At 52.1% G+C, this 21131-nt stretch overlaps 2 protein-coding genes across 5 annotated transcripts in view; one reads left to right on the forward strand and one right to left on the reverse strand.

Annotated features, from left to right (window-relative positions):
- Positions 1-14761, forward strand: part of ccdc88ab (coiled-coil and HOOK domain protein 88ab) — a 66890-nt gene extending 52129 nt beyond the window's left edge. The window contains exons 23-29 of one of the 4 annotated variants that reach the window (XM_084471028.1): positions 1186-1428; positions 1987-2034; positions 6752-6841; positions 7913-8181; positions 10321-10696; positions 12473-12529; positions 14024-14761. In XM_084471028.1, coding sequence (XP_084327154.1) covers positions 1186-1428; positions 1987-2034; positions 6752-6841; positions 7913-8181; positions 10321-10696; positions 12473-12489 — 1043 coding nt within the window. In that variant the 3' untranslated portion in view covers positions 12490-12529; positions 14024-14761. Of the gene's footprint in view, positions 1-1185; positions 1429-1986; positions 2035-6751; positions 6842-7912; positions 8182-10320; positions 12254-12472; positions 12819-14023 lie in introns of those variants that run through there. The other 3 variants (XM_084471027.1, XM_084471025.1, XM_084471026.1) reach the window with 3 other exon arrangements.
- A 587-nt stretch (positions 14762-15348) lies between these two features.
- LOC311350289 (calcium/calmodulin-dependent protein kinase type II subunit gamma-like) overlaps positions 15349-21131 on the reverse strand; it is a 48643-nt gene continuing 42860 nt past the window's right edge. Inside the window, exons 19-20 of the mRNA XM_084470287.1 lie at positions 17117-17350; positions 15349-16653 (exon numbers count right to left, since the gene is read on the reverse strand). Of these exons, the coding sequence (XP_084326413.1) occupies positions 17118-17350 (233 nt within the window). The 3' untranslated portion in view covers positions 15349-16653; position 17117. The remainder of the gene's footprint in view (positions 16654-17116; positions 17351-21131) is intronic.

Consider the following 21131-nt stretch of genomic DNA (forward strand, 5'->3'; position numbering starts at 1 on the left):
ACAGAGAACCCGTTCTGTTACCATGGTGGTTAGAGGTCACAGAGAACCCGTTCTGTTACCGTGGTGGTTAGAGGTCACAGAGAACCCGTTCTGTTACCGTGGTGGTTAGAGGTCACAGAGAACCCGTTCTGTTACCGTGGTGGTTAGAGGTCACAGAGAACCCGTTCTGTTACCGTGGTGGTTAGAGGTCACAGAGAACCCGTTCTGTTACCATGGTGGTTAGAGGTCACAGAGAACCCGTTCTGTTACCATGGTGGTTAGAGGTCACAGAGAACCCGTTCTGTTACCATGGTGGTTAGAGGTCACAGAGAACCCGTTCTGTTACCATGGTGGTTAGAGGTCACAGAGAACCCGTTCTGTTACCGTGGTGGTTAGAGGTCACAGAGAACCCGTTCTGTTACCATGGTGGTTAGAGGTCACAGAGAACCCGTTCTGTTACCATGGTGGTTAGAGGTCACAGAGAACCCGTTCTGTTACCATGGTGGTTAGAGGTCACAGAGAACCCGTTCTGTTACCATGGTGGCTAGAGGTCACAGAGAACCCGTTCTGTTACCATGGTGGTTAGAGGTCACAGAGAACCCGTTCTGTTACCATGGTGGTTAGAGGTCACAGAGAACCCGTTCTGTTACCATGGTGGTTAGAGGTCACAGAGAACCCGTTCTGTTACCGTGGTGGTTAGAGGTCACAGAGAACCCGTTCTGTTACCATGGTGGTTAGAGGTCACAGAGAACCCGTTCTGTTACCGTGGTGGTTAGAGGTCACAGAGAACCCGTTCTGTTACCGTGGTGGTTAGAGGTCACAGAGAACCCGTTCTGTTACCATGGTGGTTAGAGGTCACAGAGAGGTGGTTAGAGGTCACAGAGAACCCGTTCTGTTACCGTGGTGGTTAGAGGTCACAGAGAACCCGTTCTGTTACCATGGTGGTTAGAGGTCACAGAGAACCCGTTCTGTTACCATGGTGGTTAGAGGTCACAGAGAACCCGTTCTGTTACCATGGTGGTTAGAGGTCACAGAGAACCCGTTCTGTTACCATGGTGGTTAGAGGTCACAGAGAACCCGTTCTGTTACCATGGTGGTTAGAGGTCACAGAGAACCCGTTCTGTTACCATGGTGGTTAGAGGTCACAGAGAACCCGTTCTCTGCGTACCGCTGGAGCCGTCTAACGCTGCTTCTGTCGGTCCGCAGCCATGAACGACCTGCTGCAGACCATGGCGGTGGCCGGGGGCCCCGGGGGCCCCGGGGGCCAGTGGACGTGCAGCAGCGAGTACCTGGAGGGCCCGCAGCACGCCGGGGAGGCCGACACGCCCTCGGCTAACGGGCGGGGCCGGCGGGGCATGAAGGAGCTGGCCTTCTCCAGCGACGCCATCGACTGCACCGCACTCACCCTGCCCAGCAACGGCAGAGCCAGGCAGAGGCCCCGGGGCCCAGGTCAGTACAGGGGCCGCTCAGCGGGCCCCTGGCCCAGTGGAACAGTCTGTCTGTCTGTCTGCTCCTGGCCCAGTGTAACAGTCTGTCTGTCTGTCTGTCTGTCTGTCTGCTCCTGGCCCAGTGGAACAGTCTGTCTGTCTGTCTGCTCCTGGCCCAGTGTAACAGTCTGTCTGTCTGTCTGCTCCTGGCCCAGTGTAACAGTCTGTCTGTCTGTCTGCTCCTGGCCCAGTGTAACAGTCTGTCTGTCTGTCTGCTCCTGGCCCAGTGTAACAGTCTGTCTGTCTGTCTGCTCCTGGCCCAGTGTAACAGTCTGTCTGTCTGTCTGCTCCTGGCCCAGTGTAACAGTCTGTCTGTCTGTCTGCTGCTGGCCCAGTGTAACAGTCTGTCTGTCTGTCTGCTCCTGGCCCAGTGTAACAGTCTGTCTGTCTGTCTGTCTGTCTGTCTGCTGCTGGCCCAGTGTAACAGTCTGTCTGTCTGTCTGCTGCTGGCCCAGTGTAACAGTCTGTCTGTCTGTCTGCTCCTGGCCCAGTGTAACAGTCTGTCTCTCTGTCCGTCCAGACATGGCCTCCACTGACGACATGCTGGGAGCCACAGATGAAGCAAGAGGTAAGAGGAGGTAGAACATAAGAGGAGGTCTGTGTCTGTAAGGAGGAGCATTAGGTCTGGTCCTCACCTGTCCTCATGTCCTCATGTCCTTACCTGTCCTCATGTCCTCACCTGTCCTCACCTGTCCTCATGTCCTCATGTCCTCACCTGTCCTCATGTCCTCATGTCCTCATGTCCTCACCTGTCCTCATGTCCTCACCTGTCCTCATGTCCTCACCTGTCCTCATGTCCTCATGTCCTCACCTGTCCTCATGTCCTCACCTGTCCTCATGTCCTCACGTCCTCACCTGTCCTCACCTGTCCTCATGTCCTCATGTCCTCACCTGTCCTCACATCCTCACCTGTCCTCATGTCCTCACCTGTCCTCACATCCTCACCTGTCCTCATGTCCTCACGTCCTCACCTGTCCTCATGTCCTCATGTCCTCACCTGTCCTCACCTGTCCTCACCTGTCCTCATGTCCTCACCTGTCCTCATGTCCTCACCTGTCCTCATGTCCTCACCTGTCCTCATGTCCTCATGTCCTCACCTGTCCTCACCTGTCCTCACCTGTCCTCACCTGTCCTCACCTGTCCTCATGTCCTCACCTGTCCTCATGTCCTCACCTGTCCTCATGTCCTCATATCCTCACCTGTCCTCACGTCCTCACCTGTCCTCATGTCCTCACCTGTCCTCATGTCCTCACCTGTCCTCATGTCCTCACCTGTCCTCATGTCCTCATCTGTCCTCACCTGTCCTCATGTCCTTACCTGTCCTCATGTCCTCACCTATCCTCATGTCCTGCTCCCAGGCTCATCTCTGGACGGCTTCCATGCCTTCTGAGTTCGATGCCTGATTCAGAGTTGGAAAAAGCAGTAATGTCTCGGAGAGGGGATGGAAATGGAGACTGAGAGGGGAGACTTAGATTGGTTTAAAGAGTTAAAGGCTGCAGTTGTTAGCGGTGTCTGTTGTAAGCGGTGTCTGTTGTTAGCTGTGTCTGTTGTTAGAGGTGTGTCTGTTGTTAGCGGTGTCTGTTGTTAGCGATGTGTCTGTTGTTAGAGGTGTGTCTGTTGTTAGAGGTGTGTCTGTTGTTAGCGTGTCTGTTGTTAGCGGTGTGTCTGTTGTTAGCGGTGTCTGTTGTTAGTGGTGTGTCTGTTGTTAGAGGTGTGTCTGTTGTTAGCGTGTCTGTTGTTAGCGGTGTCTGTTGTTAGTGGTGTGTCTGTTGTTAGCGGTGTGTCTGTTGTTAGCGGTGTGTCTGTTGTTAGCGGTGTGTCTGTTGTTAGCGTGTCTGTTGTTAGAGGTGTGTCTGTTGTTAGAGGTGTGTCTGTTGTTAGCGATGTGTCTGTTGTTAGCGGTGTGTCTGTTGTTAGAGGTGTGTCTGTTGTTAGAGGTGTGTCTGTTGTCAGCGGTGTCTGTTGTTAGAGGTGTGTCTGTTGTTAGCGGTGTCTGTTGTTAGCGGTGTCTGTTGTTAGTGGTGTGTCTGTTGTCAGCGGTGTCTGTTGTTAGCGGTGTCTGTTGTTAGAGGTGTGTCTGTTGCTAGCGGTGTCTGTTGTTAGCGGTGTCTGTTGTTAGAGGTGTGTCTGTTGTTAGAGGTGTGTCTGTTGCTAGCGGTGTCTGTTGTTAGCGGTGTCTGTTGTTAGAGGTGTGTCTGTTGTTAGAGGTGTGTCTGTTGTTAGCGTGTCTGTTGTTAGAGGTGTGTCTGTTGTTAGAGGTGTGTCTGTTGTTAGCGGTGTCTGTTGTTAGCGGTGTCTGTTGTTAGAGGTGTGTCTGTTGTTAGCGGTGTCTGTTGTTAGCGGTGTCTGTTGTTAGTGGTGTCTGTTGTTAGTGTGTCTGTTGTTAGCGGTGTCTGTTGTTAGCGGTGTCTGTTGTTAGCGGTGTGTCTGTTGTTAGAGGTGTGTCTGTTGTTAGCGGTGTCTGTTGTTAGAGGTGTGTCTGTTGTTAGAGGTGTGTCTGTTGCTAGCGGTGTCTGTTGTTAGCGGTGTCTGTTGTTAGAGGTGTGTCTGTTGTTAGAGGTGTGTCTGTTGTTAGCGGTGTCTGTTGTTAGCGGTGTCTGTTGTTAGTGGTGTCTGTTGTTAGCGTGTCTGTTGTTAGCGGTGTCTGTTGTTAGCGGTGTCTGTTGTTAGCGGTGTGTCTGTTGTTAGAGGTGTGTCTGTTGTTAGCGGTGTCTGTTGTTAGCGGTGTCTGTTGTTAGCGGTGTGTCTGTTGTTAGAGGTGTGTCTGTTGTTAGAGGTGTGTCTGTTGTTAGCGGTGTCTGTTGTTAGCGGTGTCTGTTGTTAGCGGTGTCTGTTGTTAGAGGTGTGTCTGTTGTTAGCGGTGTCTGTTGTTAGTGGTGTCTGTTGTTAGCGTGTCTGTTGTTAGCGGTGTCTGTTGTTAGCGGTGTCTGTTGTTAGCGGTGTCTGTTGTTAGCGGTGTCTGTTGTTAGAGGTGTGTCTGTTGTTAGCGGTGTCTGTTGTTAGCGGTGTCTGTTGTTAGTGGTGTCTGTTGTTAGCGTGTCTGTTGTTAGCGGTGTCTGTTGTTAGCGGTGTCTGTTGTTAGCGGTGTGTCTGTTGTTAGAGGTGTGTCTGTTGTTAGCGGTGTCTGTTGTTAGCGGTGTGTCTGTTGTTAGCGGTGTGTCTGTTGTTAGCGGTGTCTGTTGTTAGCGGTGTGTCTGTTGTTAGCGGTGTGTCTGTTGTTAGCGGTGTGTCTGTTGTTAGCGGTGTCTGTTGTTAGCGGTGTGTCTGTTGTTAGCGGTGTGTCTGTTGTTAGCGTGTCTGTTGTTAGCGGTGTCTGTTGTTAGAGGTGTGTCTGTTGTTAGCGTGTCTGTTGTTAGCGGTGTCTGTTGTTAGCTTGTCTGTTAGCGGTGTCTGTTGTTAGCGGTGTGTCTGTTGTTAGCGGTGTCTGTTGTTAGCGGTGTGTCTGTTGTTAGAGGTGTGTCTGTTGTTAGCGGTGTCTGTTGTTAGCGGTGTGTCTGTTGTTAGCGGTGTGTCTGTTGTTAGCGGTGTCTGTTGTTAGCGGTGTGTCTGTTGTTAGCGGTGTGTCTGTTGTTAGCGGTGTGTCTGTTGTTAGCGGTGTCTGTTGTTAGCGGTGTGTCTGTTGTTAGCGGTGTGTCTGTTGTTAGCGTGTCTGTTGTTAGCGGTGTCTGTTGTTAGAGGTGTGTCTGTTGTTAGCGTGTCTGTTGTTAGCGGTGTCTGTTGTTAGCTTGTCTGTTAGCGGTGTCTGTTGTTAGCGGTGTGTCTGTTGTTAGCGGTGTCTGTTGTTAGCGGTGTGTCTGTTGTTAGCGGTGTGTCTGTTGTTAGCGGTGTGTCTGTTGTTAGCGGTGTGTCTGTTGTTAGCGGTGTCTGTTGTTAGCGGTGTGTCTGTTGTTAGCGGTGTGTCTGTTGTTAGCGGTGTGTTGTTAGCGGTGTGTTGTTAGCGTGTATTAGCGGTGTGTTGTTAGCGGTGTGTTAGCGGTGTATTAGCAGTGTGTTAGTGTGTGTTGTAAACGGTGTGTTGTTAGCGGCGTGTTAGTGTGTGTTGTTAGTGGTGTGTTAGCGGTGTGTTGTTAGCGGTGTGTTAGCGGCGTGTTAGTGTGTGTTGTTAGTGGTGTGTTAGCGGTGTGTTGTTAGCGGTGTGTTAGCAGTGTGTTAGCGTGTGTTGTTAGCGGTGTGTTAGCGGTGTGTTAACGTGTGTTAGCGGTGTGTTAGCGGTGTGTTAACGTGTGTTAGCGGTGTGTTAACGTGTGTTGTTAGCGGTGTGTTAGCGGTGTGTTAACGTGTGTTGTTAGAGGTGTGTTAGCGTGTGTTGTTAGTGGTGTGTTAGTGGTGTGTTGTTAGCAGTGTGTTAGCGTGTGTTGTTAGCAGTGTGTTAGCGTGTGTTGTTAGCGGTGTGTTGTTAGCGGTGTGTTGTTAGCGTGTGTTAGCGTGTGTTGTTAGCGGTGTATTAGCGGTGTGTTAGCAGTGTGTTGTTAGCGGTGTGTTGTTAGCGTGTGTTAGCGTGTGTTGTTAGCGGTGTGTTAGCGGTGTGTTAGCAGTGTGTTGTTAGCGGTGTGTTAGCGGTGTGTTGTTAGCGGTGTGTTGTTAGTGTGTGTTAGCGTGTGTTAGCGTGTGTATTAGCGTGTGTTGTTAGCGGCGTATTAGCGGTGTGTTAGCGTGTGTTGTTAACGGTGTGTTGTTAGCGGTGTGTTAGCGTGTGTTAGCGTGTGTTGTTAGTGTGTGTTGTTAGCGTTGTATTAGCGGTGTGTTAGCGTGTGTTGTTAGCGGTGTGTTAGCGGTGTGTTGTTAGCGTGTGTTGTTAGCGGTGTGTTAGCGGTGTATTAGCGGTGTGTTAGCGGTGTATTAGCGTGTGTTAGCGGTGTGTTAGCGGTGTGTTAGCGGTGTATTAGCGTGTGTTGTTAACGGTGTGTTGTTAGCGGTGTGTTAGCGTGTGTTAGCGTGTGTTGTTAGCGGTGTGTTAGCGGTGTATTAGCGTGTGTTAGCGTGTGTTGTTAGCGGTGTGTTAGCGGTGTATTAGCGGTGTGTTAGCGGTGTATTAGCGTGTGTTAGCGGTGTGTTAGCGGTGTGTTAGCGGTGTATTAGCAGTGTGTTAGCGGTGTGTTAGCGGTCCTCCTCAGGTGCTCAGTCCTTTTGTTTGGTCCTCTCCCCGTGGCCCGCTGCCATCACGCTCCATCTGGGGCCCAGCGGGACCAGCGCTCTCTCTCCCTCTCAGGCTGTGGTCCTCCTGGTGTGTTGCTGTGCTCCTCTTTTGTTTGGTCCTTTGTTCATGGATGTGTTTGTGTGTCCAGCCTCCAGACCCACCAGTCTCCATAGCAACAGGACCACCAGTAGTAATAGTAACAATAACTCCCACCTAGTGTCTCCTCTAGAGGGCAAAGGTAGGCTCACCTTCTGCTCTTCCCCTACTGCCTATCATTGATCTGTCTGTCTGTCTGTCTGTCTGTCTGTCTGTCTCTCTGTCTCTCTCTCTCTGTCTGTCTGTCTCTCTCTCTGTCTCTGTCTCTGTCTGTCTCTCTCTCTGTCTGTCTGTCTCTCTGTCTGTCTCTCTCTCTCTCTCTGTCTCTCTCTCTGTCTCTGTCTCTGTCTGTCTGTCTGTCTGTCTGTCTGTCTGTCTGTCTGTCTGTCTGTCTGTCTCTCTGTCTCTCTCTCTGTCTGTCTGTCTGTCTCTCTCTCTGTCTGTCTCTCTCTTGGTGCTTCCTGATGGTATTATGTCTAACATTAATAGGGTTAGTTAATAATTCTTAATACCTTCTGTCTGTATGATGACCCCTCCTCTCTGTCTGATGGTATTATGTCTAACATTAATAGGGTTAGTTAATAATTCTTAATACCTTCTGTCTGTATGATGACCCCTCCTCTCTGTCTGATGGTATTATGTCTAACATTAATAGGGTTAGTTAATAATTCTTAATACCTTCTGTCTGTATGATGACCCCTCCTCTCTGTCTGATGGTATTATGTCTAACATTAATAGGGTTAGTTAATAATTCTTAATACCTTCTGTCTGTATGATGACCCCTCCTCTCTGTCTGATGGTATTATGTCTAACATTAATAGGGTTAGTTAATAATTCTTAATACCTTCTGTCTGTATGATGACCCCTCCTCTCTGTCTGATGGTATTATGTCTAACATTAATAGGGTTAGTTAATAATTCTTAATACCTTCTGTCTGTATGATGACCCCTCCTCTCTGTCTGATGGTATTATGTCTAACATTAATAGGGTTAGTTAATAATTCGTAATACCTTCTGTCTGTATGATGACCCCTCCTCTCTGTCTGATGGTATTATGTCTAACATTAATAGGGTTAGTTAATAATTCGTAATACCTTCTGTCTGTATGATGACCCCTCCTCTCTGTCTGATGGTATTATGTTTAACATTAATAGGGTTAGTTAATAATTCTTAATACCTTCTGTCTGTATGATGAACCCCCCGGTGGTGCTCAGCGCTGAACGGCCGTGGGAGTCGGCCTCACAGCGAGAGCAGCGGGGAGTTCAGCCTGAGTCTGGACCAGGAGGTCTGGTCCAGCAGCGGCAGCAGCCCCACGCAGCAGCCCCCCGCCCGGCCCTCCTACCAGAGCCCCCTGCAGCCCCGCCGCACCCTGGAGCCCAGCAGCCCCGCCCAGGGCCCCGCCCAGGGCCCCGCCCGCAAGACCCCCTCCCACGATGTCCTCTCCCTGCAGCAGTTCCTGGACGAGGGCATTGAACCCGCCGAGGTGAGAGGGAGGGGTAATGACCTGGGAGGGGTAATGACCTGGGAGGGGAGGGGTAATGACCTGGGAGGGGGAGGGGTAATGACCTGGGAGGGGTAATGACTTGAGAGGGGGAGGGGTAATGACCTGGGAGGGGTAATGACTTGGGAGGGGGAGGGGTAATGACCTGGGAGGGGGAGGGGTAATGACCTGGGACGGGGAGGGGTTGAGTAGGAGCGAACGAACGAACGAACGAACGAACGAACGAACGAACGAACGAACGAACGAACGAACGAACGAACGAACGAACGAACGAACGAACGAACGAACGAACGAACGAACGAACGAACGAACGAACGAACGAACGCTATAGTACTATACTATAGGACCATAGGACCATACTATAGGACCATAGGACCATACTATAGGACCATAGGACCATACTATAGGACCATAGGACCATACTATAGTACTATAGGACCATACTATAGTACTATAGGACCATACTATAGTACTATAGGACCATACTATAGTACTATAGGACCATAGGACCATACTATAGTACTATAGGACCATAGGACCATACTATAGTACTATAGGACCATAGGACCATACTATAGGACCATACTATAGGACTATAGGACCATACTATAGGACCATACTATAGGACTATAGGACCATACTATAGGACCATACCATAGGACCATACTATAGGACTATATGACCGTACTATAGGACCATACTATAGGACTATAGGACCGTACTATAGGACCATAGGACCGTACTATAGGACCGTACCATAGGACCATACTATAGTACTATAGGACCGTACCATAGGACCGTACCATAGGACCGAACTATAGGACCATACTATAGGACCATACTATAGTACTATAGGAACATACTATAGGACTGCCATTAATCTGCGTTTTTTAACGCATTATTTTTTCTGTGATTAATTCATCGAAATGAACGCATTAATTTGACAGCCCTATATATATATATACGTATATATATATATTTATATATATATTTAATCCATGTGATGTTGTGTTGTGCTGAGCCGTAAGTTTGTATTAAAGCCAGTATTGATTAGTTGTATTAAAGCCAGTATTGATTAGTTGTATTAAAGCCAGTATTGATTAGTTGTATTAAAGCCAGTATTGATTAGTTGTATTAAAGCCAGTATTGATTAGTTGTATTAAAGCCAGTATTGATTAGTTGTGTTAAAGCCAGTATTGATTAGTTGTATTAAAGCCAGTATTGATTAGTTGTGTTAAAGCCAGTATTGATTAGTTGTGTTAAAGCCAGTATTGATTAGTTGTATTAAAGCCAGTATTGATTAGTTGTATTAAAGCCAGTATTGATTAGTTGTATTAAAGCCAGTATTGATTAGTTGTATTAAAGCCAGTATTGATTAGTTGTATTAAAGCCAGTATTGATTAGTTGTATTAAAGCCAGTATTGATTAGTTGTATTAAAGCCAGTATTGATTAGTTGTATTAAAGCCAGTATTGATTAGTTGTATTAAAGCCAGTATTGATTAGTTGTATTAAAGCCAGTATTGATTAGTTGTATTAAAGCCAGTATTGATTAGTTGTATTAAAGCCAGTATTGATTAGTTGTATTAAAGCCAGTATTGATTAGTTGTATTAAAGCCAGTATTGATTAGTTGTATTAAAGCCAGTATTGATTAGTTGTATTAAAGGCAGTATTGATTAGTTGTATTAAAGCCAGTATTGATTAGTTGTATTAAAGCCAGTATTGATTAGTTGTATTAAAGGCAGTATTGATTAGTTGTATTAAAGCCAGTATTGATTAGTTGTATTAAAGCCAGTATTGATTAGTTGTATTAAAGCCAGTATTGATTAGTTGTATTAAAGCCAGTATTGATTAGTTGTATTAAAGCCAGTATTGATTAGTTGTATTAAAGCCAGTATTGATTAGTTGTATTAAAGCCAGTATTGATTAGTTGTATTAAAGCCAGTATTGATTAGTTGTATTAAAGCCAGTATTGATTAGTTGTATTAAAGCCAGTATTGATTAGTTGTATTAAAGCCAGTATTGATTAGTTGTATTAAAGCCAGTATTGATTAGTTGTATTAAAGCCAGTATTGATTAGTTGTATTAAAGCCAGTATTGATTAGTTGTCTCCTGCCTGTAGTCGGGCAGCCAGGAGCACCTGACCACGGACGCCCCCCGCCGCTGCACCTCCTCGGAGCCCCCCGGGCCCCTCGGGGCCCCCAGGACGCGGGGCATCCTGCGCTCGGCCAGCAGCCGGGCGTCGGAGCGGCCCCCCCGGCCGGGGGCGGCGGCGCCGGGACGCCCCGCGCTGCGCAAGACGGAGAGCACGCGGGTGAGGGGGTCGGCGGCCCCGCGGCCCGGCCTGGCCCCCCAGGGCCGTGCCGACGCGGCGCTGCCCCGGGCCAGCAGCGTCATCAGCACGGCGGAGGGCAGCAGCCGGCGCTCCAGCGTCCACGACATGCTCTCCAAGGACAGCCGGCAGCCCGTGTCGGTGGACGCCGGCCCGCCGCCCCCCAGTGAGTATCCCCCCCCCAGCGGCCCCCGCCCCGCCCTGCCCAAGTCGCTGAGCCTGCCCTGCCCCCGGGCCCCCGGGGAGCCCCACCTCAGCACGCTGGAGGCCTTCCTGGGCCCCCGGGCCCCCGAGGAGCCCGACCTCAGCACGCTGGAGGCCTTCCTGGGCCCCCGGGCCCCCGGGGAGCCCGACCTCAGCACGCTGGAGGCCTTCCTGGGCCCCGCCTTCACGGCCGAGTCGGTGTTCAGGGAGGCCATCTTTAGTCAGGACCCGAGCCTCCCCTTCCTGTCCCTCAACCCCCGCCTAGTGAGTAACATCAGCGGGCCCCCGCCCCGGGCCCCCGGAGAGCCCGCCCCGCCGCAGGGCCCCCAATCACAGGACGACTGTGACGAGGGCGCGGGCCCCCGTCACGTGATTGATCCCGACCAATCCCCGGGCGTTAGCGCCGAGGACAAGTCCCTGTGGTACGAGTACGGGTGTGTGTGAGGGAAACCAACCAATGAGGAAGGACTTCTCTTCATGCATGCATTGATTTAGTTCCTCATCTGTTTGCTGTCCTCCGCCGCGCTCAGCGTTTCTGTTCTCCTGTTGTCTGAGCTGGAGGTTGATCTGAGGCCCCTGGGGCCCCTGGGTCGGCCCCCGGGTCGGCCCCTGGGCCGGCCCTTGGGTCGGCCCCTGGGCCCAACACAGGCCTACACTTTTTTATAAATCTCTGTTTACTCTAATCAAGGTACACTTCACTGAACAATTGGCCAACTAAAATGCAATTAAACTAAAATGCAAAATGCAATGTTATGAAGTGTATCCCACCAGCTCTACGACAGCAGCTCACAGCTCAGGTGTGGATGTAACGCATAGACGTTTATATGTATAGACCACCGGGTTAGTTCACATAGACTGTATACAACACAGAGGTGGAACATATCACCAGACGTTTGTCCCACCTCAATAACCCTCCCAGACCATCAGCTGGTACTGGTTTCCGCCCGACCTTTACCATTATGGGGGAACACTGTTCATCATGATAATGGTCTAGCTTTTCATTACCCATAAAGCAATAGGGCAGTCTGACAGAACTACATGTTGGCCAGGAACCCTTTTGGTCCTTGCCAACATAGATTTGTATTTAAGATGCAGGCGAGGATTCCCCTCTACTGACACCCTTTCACTTGATATTATTATTATTATTATTATTATTATTATTATTATTATTATATTTATGTAGACAATAAATTTGTCATCCTTCCCAAATCGACAACACTAAAATGTGACCTAACATGAACAGACGTCAGTAGAAATAGATCCACTTCCTCTTCATTATCTTTTTGATTATCTGTGGCATGTGTGGTCTTTGCATTAGCGTCTGATTGGCTGTAAACGTCTCGTTTTGATCATCGTGATCAAAATGCTAATTGGTGGCTGTTTGATGGTGTTTTCTTTTCACAACGCTTGTTTTTCATTTTTTCTTTTGATGTATTTGACTGAAACGAAGGTTGGTTTCTGATCTGGTGGATACAACAAATAATAAGTGATCCCCCAAAGGGTGAGGGTCTGTGATGAACCCGGAGCCAGGAGACGTGTGTCACCGGGAGGCTCAGTTCATTTAGTCCAGAAGAGAACGGTGGCATTAAGTTATACACAAAGCACTGCAGTAGTGCTGCACATGTGGCTGTTTATTTGTTTCTTATTTATTCTGGTTGTTTCTGAAGGCCTTGTTGTGCTGTAGAGCCCCCCGCCGGGCGCTGTGTCCGGGCGTAACCCGCTGCCCTTTGTCCTACAGATGTGGAGGAGGTCTAGAGGGACGGGGAGGAGCTAGAGGAGGAGCTAGAGCAGTGTGGTGAGTCCAGGCTCTGAGCTCAGGGTCACTAAGCGGGCTGGCCGCTCTCTCCGTTGTCGTCTCCGTGGAATCCTCAAATATGGCCGAGCAGACGTCATATTTATGCCCCCCGTCTGGCTTGTTGCATCGCCAACGCCCCGCCCCCTCGCTGCTGCCCCGCCCCCTCGCTGCTGCCCCGCCCCCTCGCTGCTGCCCCGCCCCCTCCCCGCTGACCCCGCCCCCTCCCTATGGACACACTGCTTGGTGACGTGGGGGTGTTTTCGTGGGCTTTGGCACGGTGGTCCCTGCAGTCCCCTCCACCTCCTCCTCCATCTCACTCCTCCTCCTCCTCCATCTCACTCCTCCTCCTCCTCCATCTCACTCCTCATCTCACTGCTCCTCCTCCTCCATCTCACTCCTCCTCCTCCTCCTCACTGCTCCTCCTCCTCCTCCTCCATCTCACTCCTCCTCCTCCTCCTCCATCTCACTGCTCCTCCTCCATCTCACTACTCCTCCTCCTCCTCCATCTCACTGCTCCTCCTCCTCCTCCTCCATCTCACTCCACCTCCTCCTCCTCCTCACTGCTCCTCCTCCTCCATCTCACTGCTCCTCCTCCTCCTCCATCTCACTCCTCCTCCTCCTCACTGCTCCTCCTCACTGCTCCTCCTCCTCCTCACTGCTCCTCCTCACTGCTCCTCCTCCTCCTCACTGCTCCTCCTCCTCCTCACTGCACCTCCTCCTCCATCTCACTCCTCCTCCTCCTCCTCACTGTTCCTCCTCCTCCTCCTCACTGCTCCTCCTCCTACTGCTCCTGCTCCTCCTCCTGCTCCTCTTCTTTAGATCTGTGTCTTCAATGTGCTTTAATAGATTCATAAGCAGCACTAAATCCACAGCAGGGACAGCCTGGAGTACAAGTGTTACCATGGTGACTCCCTGACCCTCAGCTGGTCCAGGTGTGGACGGATGTGTTACCATGGTGACTCCCTGACCCTCAGCTGGTCCAGGTGTGGACGGATGTGTTACCATGGTGACTCCCTGACCCTCAGCTGGTCCAGGTGTGGACGGATGTGTTACCATGGTGACTCCCTGACCCTCAGCTGGTCCAGGTGTGGACGGATGTGTTACCATGGTGACTCCCTGACCCTCAGCTGGTCCAGGTGTGGACGGATGTGTTACCATGGTGACTCCCTGACCCTCAGCTGGTCCAGGTGTGGACGGATGTGTTACCATGGTGACTCCCTGACCCTCAGCTGGTCCAGGTGTGGACGGCTGTGTTACCATGGTGACTCCCTGACCCTCAGCTGGTCCAGGTGTGGACGGATGTGTTACCATGGTGACTCCCTGACCCTCAGCTGGTCCAGGTGTGGACGGATGTGTTACCATGGTGACTCCCTGACCCTCAGCTGGTCCAGGTGTGGACGGCTGTCCCTGTTGGAGTGCTGCTCCTCTTCAGCTTGTTTCTTGACCTTCTGATCTTTCTCTTTGTCTCTGGTTCTTCCCCACCCTGCGGGCCAGGGACCCCCACCACCCCGGAGCGCCAGTCTGGCCCTCCCACCGCGTCTACAGGGAGGAGGGAAACAGAGAACTAAACACTCGGATTCTTTAGCGGCGAGTTTTCACTGAGTTTCTCCTTGAATCAAGGAAAACAAAAGAAAGGGCGCGTAGCGCGAGGTCGCTGTCAGGAAGCCCGACTGCACTGCCTCGGTGTGAGGGGCAGGTGTGTCTCACCAGAGGAGGAGTGACACAGTGCTTTAGCCATAACCACGCTTCTTTATCACCCAGTGGACCTCATCTGACCGCTGCCATTTACACTATTATAGGACACAGAGAAATAAAGGGTTTTTGTGTTCAACCTGCATGCCATAGCAACGTGTTGAGCAGCCCAGAGCCAGGGCGGAAACAGAAGAGCAGCCGTGGAGAACCAAACACGTTTTTAAAGCATGCCAAGAACACAACACAGACTGGCTGGTTGCAGTTTGTGTGGAGGACACAATCAGCTCATCTCCCTTCTGCCCTCGTCCACACGGGGAACCCCGCTCTGCCAGTCCTGGGTTGATCTGGATGAGCTAAAGCGACTCTTAATGGTGGGCTGGGGAGGACCGCTGCGCTGGACTCTGATTGGACAGGAGAAACAGGCGTGAGACGAAGCATCAAAAGCACAAAGGCACCCGAAGGCCGTTGAATGTGGAGCAGCCTGGAGGGTGACGTGTACTGTAAGGCTGAGCAGGACGCGGCCCAGCCTCCCTTTTACACTTTTACTGCCATTTGTTGTGATTAAACTCATCAAGAATCCGGCTTGTGTGAAGCCTATTGCGTTTGTGTTTGACTCTTTGTATTTTTTTAATGTAGTCTAAATTGTAAGCCGTGGGTTTTAAAGTCCCAAGGGGCTCAGTTCAATATCTAGACTCTGGGGAGACGTTCTAAAAGAACAAAGAAAATAATGATCCATGTTATCGTTTCATTTTATTTTGCATATAATACAAAATTTACAAATACGTTCCAAGTAAAAAGTGAATAAAAGAGCTACGGTTGGTGGCGTTTCTTTCTCCTGGTGCCACCTCCACCTCCAGGAGACCCGAGGAACGCCTCAGAGCTTCACCCTCGTTATGACAGGTTAGTTTATAAAGCTCTGACAGCCAACTGTTGGCTGCCAAGTCATTTACAATCAGCCTCATTTCTATTTGCATGTGATATTGGCCAAGTGAGCGTTGACGATGAGCAGAAGAGAAGGACTGACAGCTCCATGCAGTAACATGTTACTTCAATAATAACATTCAGCCAGACACGTGTAGTTATGAATGGATTCATTTATTTGTAAGGTCACAGTTCTGCTAAATAAATCCAGCATCCAATAAAACCGAAGTAATCCCTTAGTATACGGTGACAATGTAAAGGTGTAGGATACGTGACCAGGTGGTTGGAAAAATTGTTTAGCATTTTCTCTTTTCATGTGATGTCAACATTGGATAGCTATTTGAAGATCCTCACGTATTTAAGTTTTTTCTCACAATGGAAAATATGAGCAGAGTAGACATGAATATTTCCTCCATTTGTAAAACTGCTTAATAGTGTTAGCATTAAGCAGGTTGCTCTTCAGACCTCAGACCGACTTCATGCCTCTGCCCACATTATCTTCAACATGTGATTGGTTGAAGTCAAAGTGGACTGCAGTGCAGCTCGGTTGAATGTCTTTTGTGGTAGCATGACGCTGGAGCAGAGACCCAAACAACGCAGCCAAGGAGAAGAAAACATTACCACCAAGCGCCTTGAGGGAACGGAGCAGGTTGTCATGGTGAGGGAGCAGGTTGTCATGGTGACCATGTGCGGTATGTGAGTCTTCACTTGCGTCACACTGATGGTGAAGATGTGTGTGAAGCAGCCCGCTCCTCTTTAAAGGGTTGGCTGTACAGCAGCACCTCTAGTGCTCAAAGGAGTGCACACAGTGACTAACAGTGAGAGAGCGACGGTCAACTTGGTCCAAATGGACACGGCGTCGCTCAACAGCTGTGGCAGACGTAGCGCGCTCTCATTGGACCCTTAAACCATGAGGCTAAGATCATACAGCACGGAACAGAACACAAACAACATTCACAACAATACTTTGACATCGGTCCAAACCCATGGATTTCCATCAGCCTCTCGTCCAATCCCTAGCCAGCATTCATCCCAGAGTCTACCAGCCATCAGACCTCAGGGTCAAAGACCTTTGACCCTGAAACAAGAAGAATATCCCCATTGTCCTTATAGTCTATTTTAAACAATTCTATTAAATAAATTCCCTTTACTATAAAACACAAAACATTTAGAAATACACCATTCAGGAGGTCTTTACATTTAACATTAAAATGCATTTACACAAGGTCTTACTTTGGTGCATTTATTTTGTGGTGTTAGGTGAGAATGACCCCTTCATAGTCCACAAAATGTCAAATACAACTTTATATCAAAAACAAACAAGTTGGAAAATAAATCCTGGTTGAAGCTTGTTTTGAGTTCCTCTTCCCATGGGGTAGAATGGGAGGAAGGGGCGGGGCTATGGGCAGGAGCATCACAGGAAGGGGCGGGGCTATGGGCAGTAGCCGCCTCCCTGCAACATCTAGCTAGTGGTCGGAGTGGTCAGTGCGTCTCCAAACTGCCTCCACGCTCTGGAGGAGAAGAACAAGAGAAAACAACAATAGTGCACAGTAGTGCATTTTAAACAAGGGCTTCTTTTTATTAGAAGCCATTGATGGCAGTACCTGAATCTGGGGCACTTCATTTCTCATGACGTTTGGCGTCAGAACCCCCTCGGTTTACAGCTTTAGTCACTAATCACTAGCGTTGAGTCGTTATCCATCACCAAGCTAACGCCAACAGACCGTACACACTTTAGATTGAACCCATCTTCTGTAAGCCATCACAGAATACTGGAACAGTGAACCCTGTTTAATAAGTAGCAGTGTGTGTCTGTGTCTGTGTCTGCGTGTCTGTCTGTCTGTCTGTCTGTCTGTCTGGGCCCCCGCTGTGAGGTACACACACGCACACACACACAGTAAGTAGCAGTAAGTAATAAGTAGCAGTGTGTGTGTGTGCGTGTCTGCGTGCGCGCCTGTCTGTGTGCGTGCGTACCTCACAGCGGGGGCCCGGCGGGGCCCCCGGAGCAGTGGACGTGCACGTTGAGCCAGCGGGCGCGGCGGCGCTGCCAGACGCGGGTCTCCTCGGCGCGGCGGCAGCGCGGCCGGCCCTGGGCGTCCAGGTACTGCGTCAGCCGGACGTAGGCGATGCAGGCGGCGTCGGCGCCCAGCAGGTGGACGTGGGGGTTGAGGAGGGTGGTGTGGACCGGACGGCCGCTCTGACTCAACCCTACACACACACACACACACACACACACACACACACACACACACACACACACACACACACACACACACAGCTCCTTTAGAGGAGGGAGGACTTTACAACACGTTGGGTCTCTGATACAGACACATGGACCGCTGGTTCTGAGAGGCCACGCCCTGAGGTCTGTCTCCACTAGAGGGAGTCCCTCCACACCCTGAGGTCTGTCTCCACTAGAGGGAGTCCCTCCACACCCTGAGGTCTGTCTCCTCCACTAGAGGGAGTCCCTCCACACCCTGAGGTCTGTCTCCTCCACTAGAGGGAGTCCCTCCACACCCTGAGGTCTGTCTCCTCCACTAGAGGGAGTCCCTCCACACCCTGAGGTCTGTCTCCACTAGAGGGAGTCCCTCCACACCCTGAGGTCTGTCTCCACTAGAGGGAGTCCCTCCACACCCTGAGGTCTGTCTCCACTAGAGGGAGTCCCTCCACACCCTGAGGTCTGTCTCCACTAGAGGGAGTCCCTCCACACCCTGAGGTCTGTCTCCTCCACTAGAGGGAGTCCCTCCACACCCTGAGGTCTGTCTCCACTAGAGGGAGTCCCTCCACACCCTGAGGTCTGTCTCCTCCACTAGAGGGAGTCCCTCCACACCCTGAGGTCTGTCTCCTCCACTAGAGGGAGTCCCTCCACACCCTGAGGTCTGTCTCCACTAGAGGGAGTCCCTCCACACCCTGAGGTCTGTCTCCACTAGAGGGAGTCCCTCCACACCCTGAGGTCTGTCTCCACTAGAGGGAGTCCCTCCACACCCTGAGGTCTGTCTCCACTAGAGGGAGTCCCTCCACACCCTGAGGTCTGTCTCCTCCACTAGAGGGAGTCCCTCCACACCCTGAGGTCTGTCTCCACTAGAGGGAGTCCCTCCACACCCTGAGGTCTGTCTCCACTAGAGGGAGTCCCTCCACACCCTGAGGTCTGTCTCCTCCACTAGAGGGAGTCCCTCCACGCCCTGAGGTCTGTCTCCACTAGAGGGAGTCCCTCCACACCCTGAGGTCTGTCTCCTCCACTAGAGGGAGTCCCTCCACACCCTGAGGTCTGTCTCCTCCACTAGAGGGAGTCCCTCCACACCCTGAGGTCTGTCTCCTCCACTAGAGGGAGTCCCTCCACACCCTGAGGTCTGTCTCCACTAGAGGGAGTCCCTCCACACCCTGAGGTCTGTCTCCTCCACTAGAGGGAGTCCCTCCACACCCTGAGGTCTGTCTCCACTAGAGGGAGTCCCTCCACACCCTGAGGTCTGTCTCCACTAGAGGGAGTCCCTCCACACCCTGAGGTCTGTCTCCTCCACTAGAGGGAGTCCCTCCACACCCTGAGGTCTGTCTCCTCCACTAGAGGGAGTCCCTCCACGCCCTGAGGTCTGTCTCCTCCACTAGAGGGAGTCCCTCCACACCCTGAGGTCTGTCTCCACTAGAGGGAGTCCCTCCACACCCTGAGGTCTGTCTCCTCCACTAGAGGGAGTCCCTCCACACCCTGAGGTCTGTCTCCACTAGAGGGAGTCCCTCCACACCCTGAGGTCTGTCTCCACTAGAGGGAGTCCCTCCACACCCTGAGGTCTGTCTCCACTAGAGGGAGTCCCTCCACACCCTGAGGTCTGTCTCCTCCACTAGAGGGAGTCCCTCCACACCCTGAGGTCTGTCTCCACTAGAGGGAGTCCCTCCACACCCTGAGGTCTGTCTCCACTAGAGGGAGTCCCTCCACACCCTGAGGTCTGTCTCCACTAGAGGGAGTCCCTCCACACCCTGAGGTCTGTCTCCACTAGAGGGAGTCCCTCCACACCCTGAGGTCTGTCTCCACTAGAGGGAGTCCCTCCACACCCTGAGGTCTGTCTCCTCCACTAGAGGGAGTCCCTCCACACCCTGAGGTCTGTCTCCTCCACTAGAGGGAGTCCCTCCACACCCTGAGGTCTGTCTCCACTAGAGGGAGTCCCTCCACACCCTGAGGTCTGTCTCCTCCACTAGAGGGAGTCCCTCCACACCCTGAGGTCTGTCTCCTCCACTAGAGGGAGTCCCTCCACACCCTGAGGTCTGTCTCCACTAGAGGGAGTCCCTCCACACCCTGAGGTCTGTCTCCTCCACTAGAGGGAGTCCCTCCACACCCTGAGGTCTGTCTCCACTAGAGGGAGTCCCTCCACACCCTGAGGTCTGTCTCCTCCACTAGAGGGAGTCCCTCCACACCCTGAGGTCTGTCTCCTCCACTAGAGGGAGTCCCTCCACACCCTGAGGTCTGTCTCCTCCACTAGAGGGAGTCCCTCCACACCCTGAGGTCTGTCTCCTCCACTAGAGGGAGTCCCTCCACACCCTGAGGTCTGTCTCCTCCACTAGAGGGAGTCCCTCCACACCCTGAGGTCTGTCTCCACTAGAGGGAGTCCCTCCACACCCTGAGGTCTGTCTCCACTAGAGGGAGTCCCTCCACACCCTGAGGTCTGTCTCCACTAGAGGGAGTCCCTCCACACCCTGAGGTCTGTCTCCTCCACTAGAGGGAGTCCCTCCACACCCTGAGGTCTGTCTCCTCCACTAGAGGGAGTCCCTCCACACCCTGAGGTCTGTCTCCACTAGAGGGAGTCCCTCCACACCCTGAGGTCTGTCTCCTCCACTAGAGGGAGTCCCTCCACGCCCTGAGGTCTGTCTCCTCCACTAGAGGGAGTCCCTCCACACCCTGAGGTCTGTCTCCACTAGAGGGAGTCCCTCCACACCCTGAGGTCTGTCTCCACTAGAGGGAGTCCCTCCACACCCTGAGGTCTGTCTCCTCCACTAGAGGGAGTCCCTCCACACCCTGAGGTCTGTCTCCACCACTAGAGGGAGTCCCTCCACACCCTGAGGTCTGTCTCCACTAGAGGGAGTCCCTCCACACCCTGAGGTCTGTCTCCACTAAAGGGAGTCCCTCCACACCCTGAGGTCTGTCTCCTCCACTAGAGGGAGTCCCTCCACACCCTGAGGTCTGTCTCCTCCACTAGAGGGAGTCCCTCCACACCCTGAGGTCTGTCTCCACTAGAGGGAGTCCCTCCACACCCTGAGGTCTGTCTCCTCCACTAGAGGGAGTCCCTCCACACCCTGAGGTCTGTCTCCTCCACTAGAGGGAGTCCCTCCACACCCTGAGGTCTGTCTCCTCCACTAGAGGGAGTCCCTCCACACCCTGAGGTCTGTCTCCTCCACTAGAGGGAGTCCCTCCACACCCTGAGGTCTGTCTCCACTAGAGGGAGTCCCTCCACACCCTGAGGTCTGTCTCCACTAGAGGGAGTCCCTCCACGCCCTGAGGTCTGTCTCCACTAGAGGGAGTCCCTCCACACCCTGAGGTCTGTCTCCTCCACTAGAGGGAGTCCCTCCACACCCTGAGGTCTGTCTCCTCCACTAGAGGGAGTCCCTCCACACCCTGAGGTCTGTCTCCACTAGAGGGAGTCCCTCCACACCCTGAGGTCTGTCTCCACTAGAGGGAGTCCCTCCACACCCTGAGGTCTGTCTCCTCCACTAGAGGGAGTCCCTCCACACCCTGAGGTCTGTCTCCTCCACTAGAGGGAGTCCCTCCACACCCTGAGGTCTGTCTCCTCCACTAGAGGGAGTCCCTCCACACCCTGAGGTCTGTCTCCACTAGAGGGAGTCCCTCCACACCCTGAGGTCTGTCTCCACTAGAGGGAGTCCCTCCACACCCTGAGGTCTGTCTCCACTAGAGGGAGTCCCTCCACACCCTGAGGTCTGTCTCCACCACTAGAGGGAGTCCCTCCACACCCTGAGGTCTGTCTCCTCCACTAGAGGGAGTCCCTCC

Source organism: Micromesistius poutassou, assembly GCF_964030765.1.
Source record: "Micromesistius poutassou genome assembly, chromosome: 7".
Lineage (NCBI taxonomy): Eukaryota > Metazoa > Chordata > Actinopteri > Gadiformes > Gadidae > Micromesistius > Micromesistius poutassou.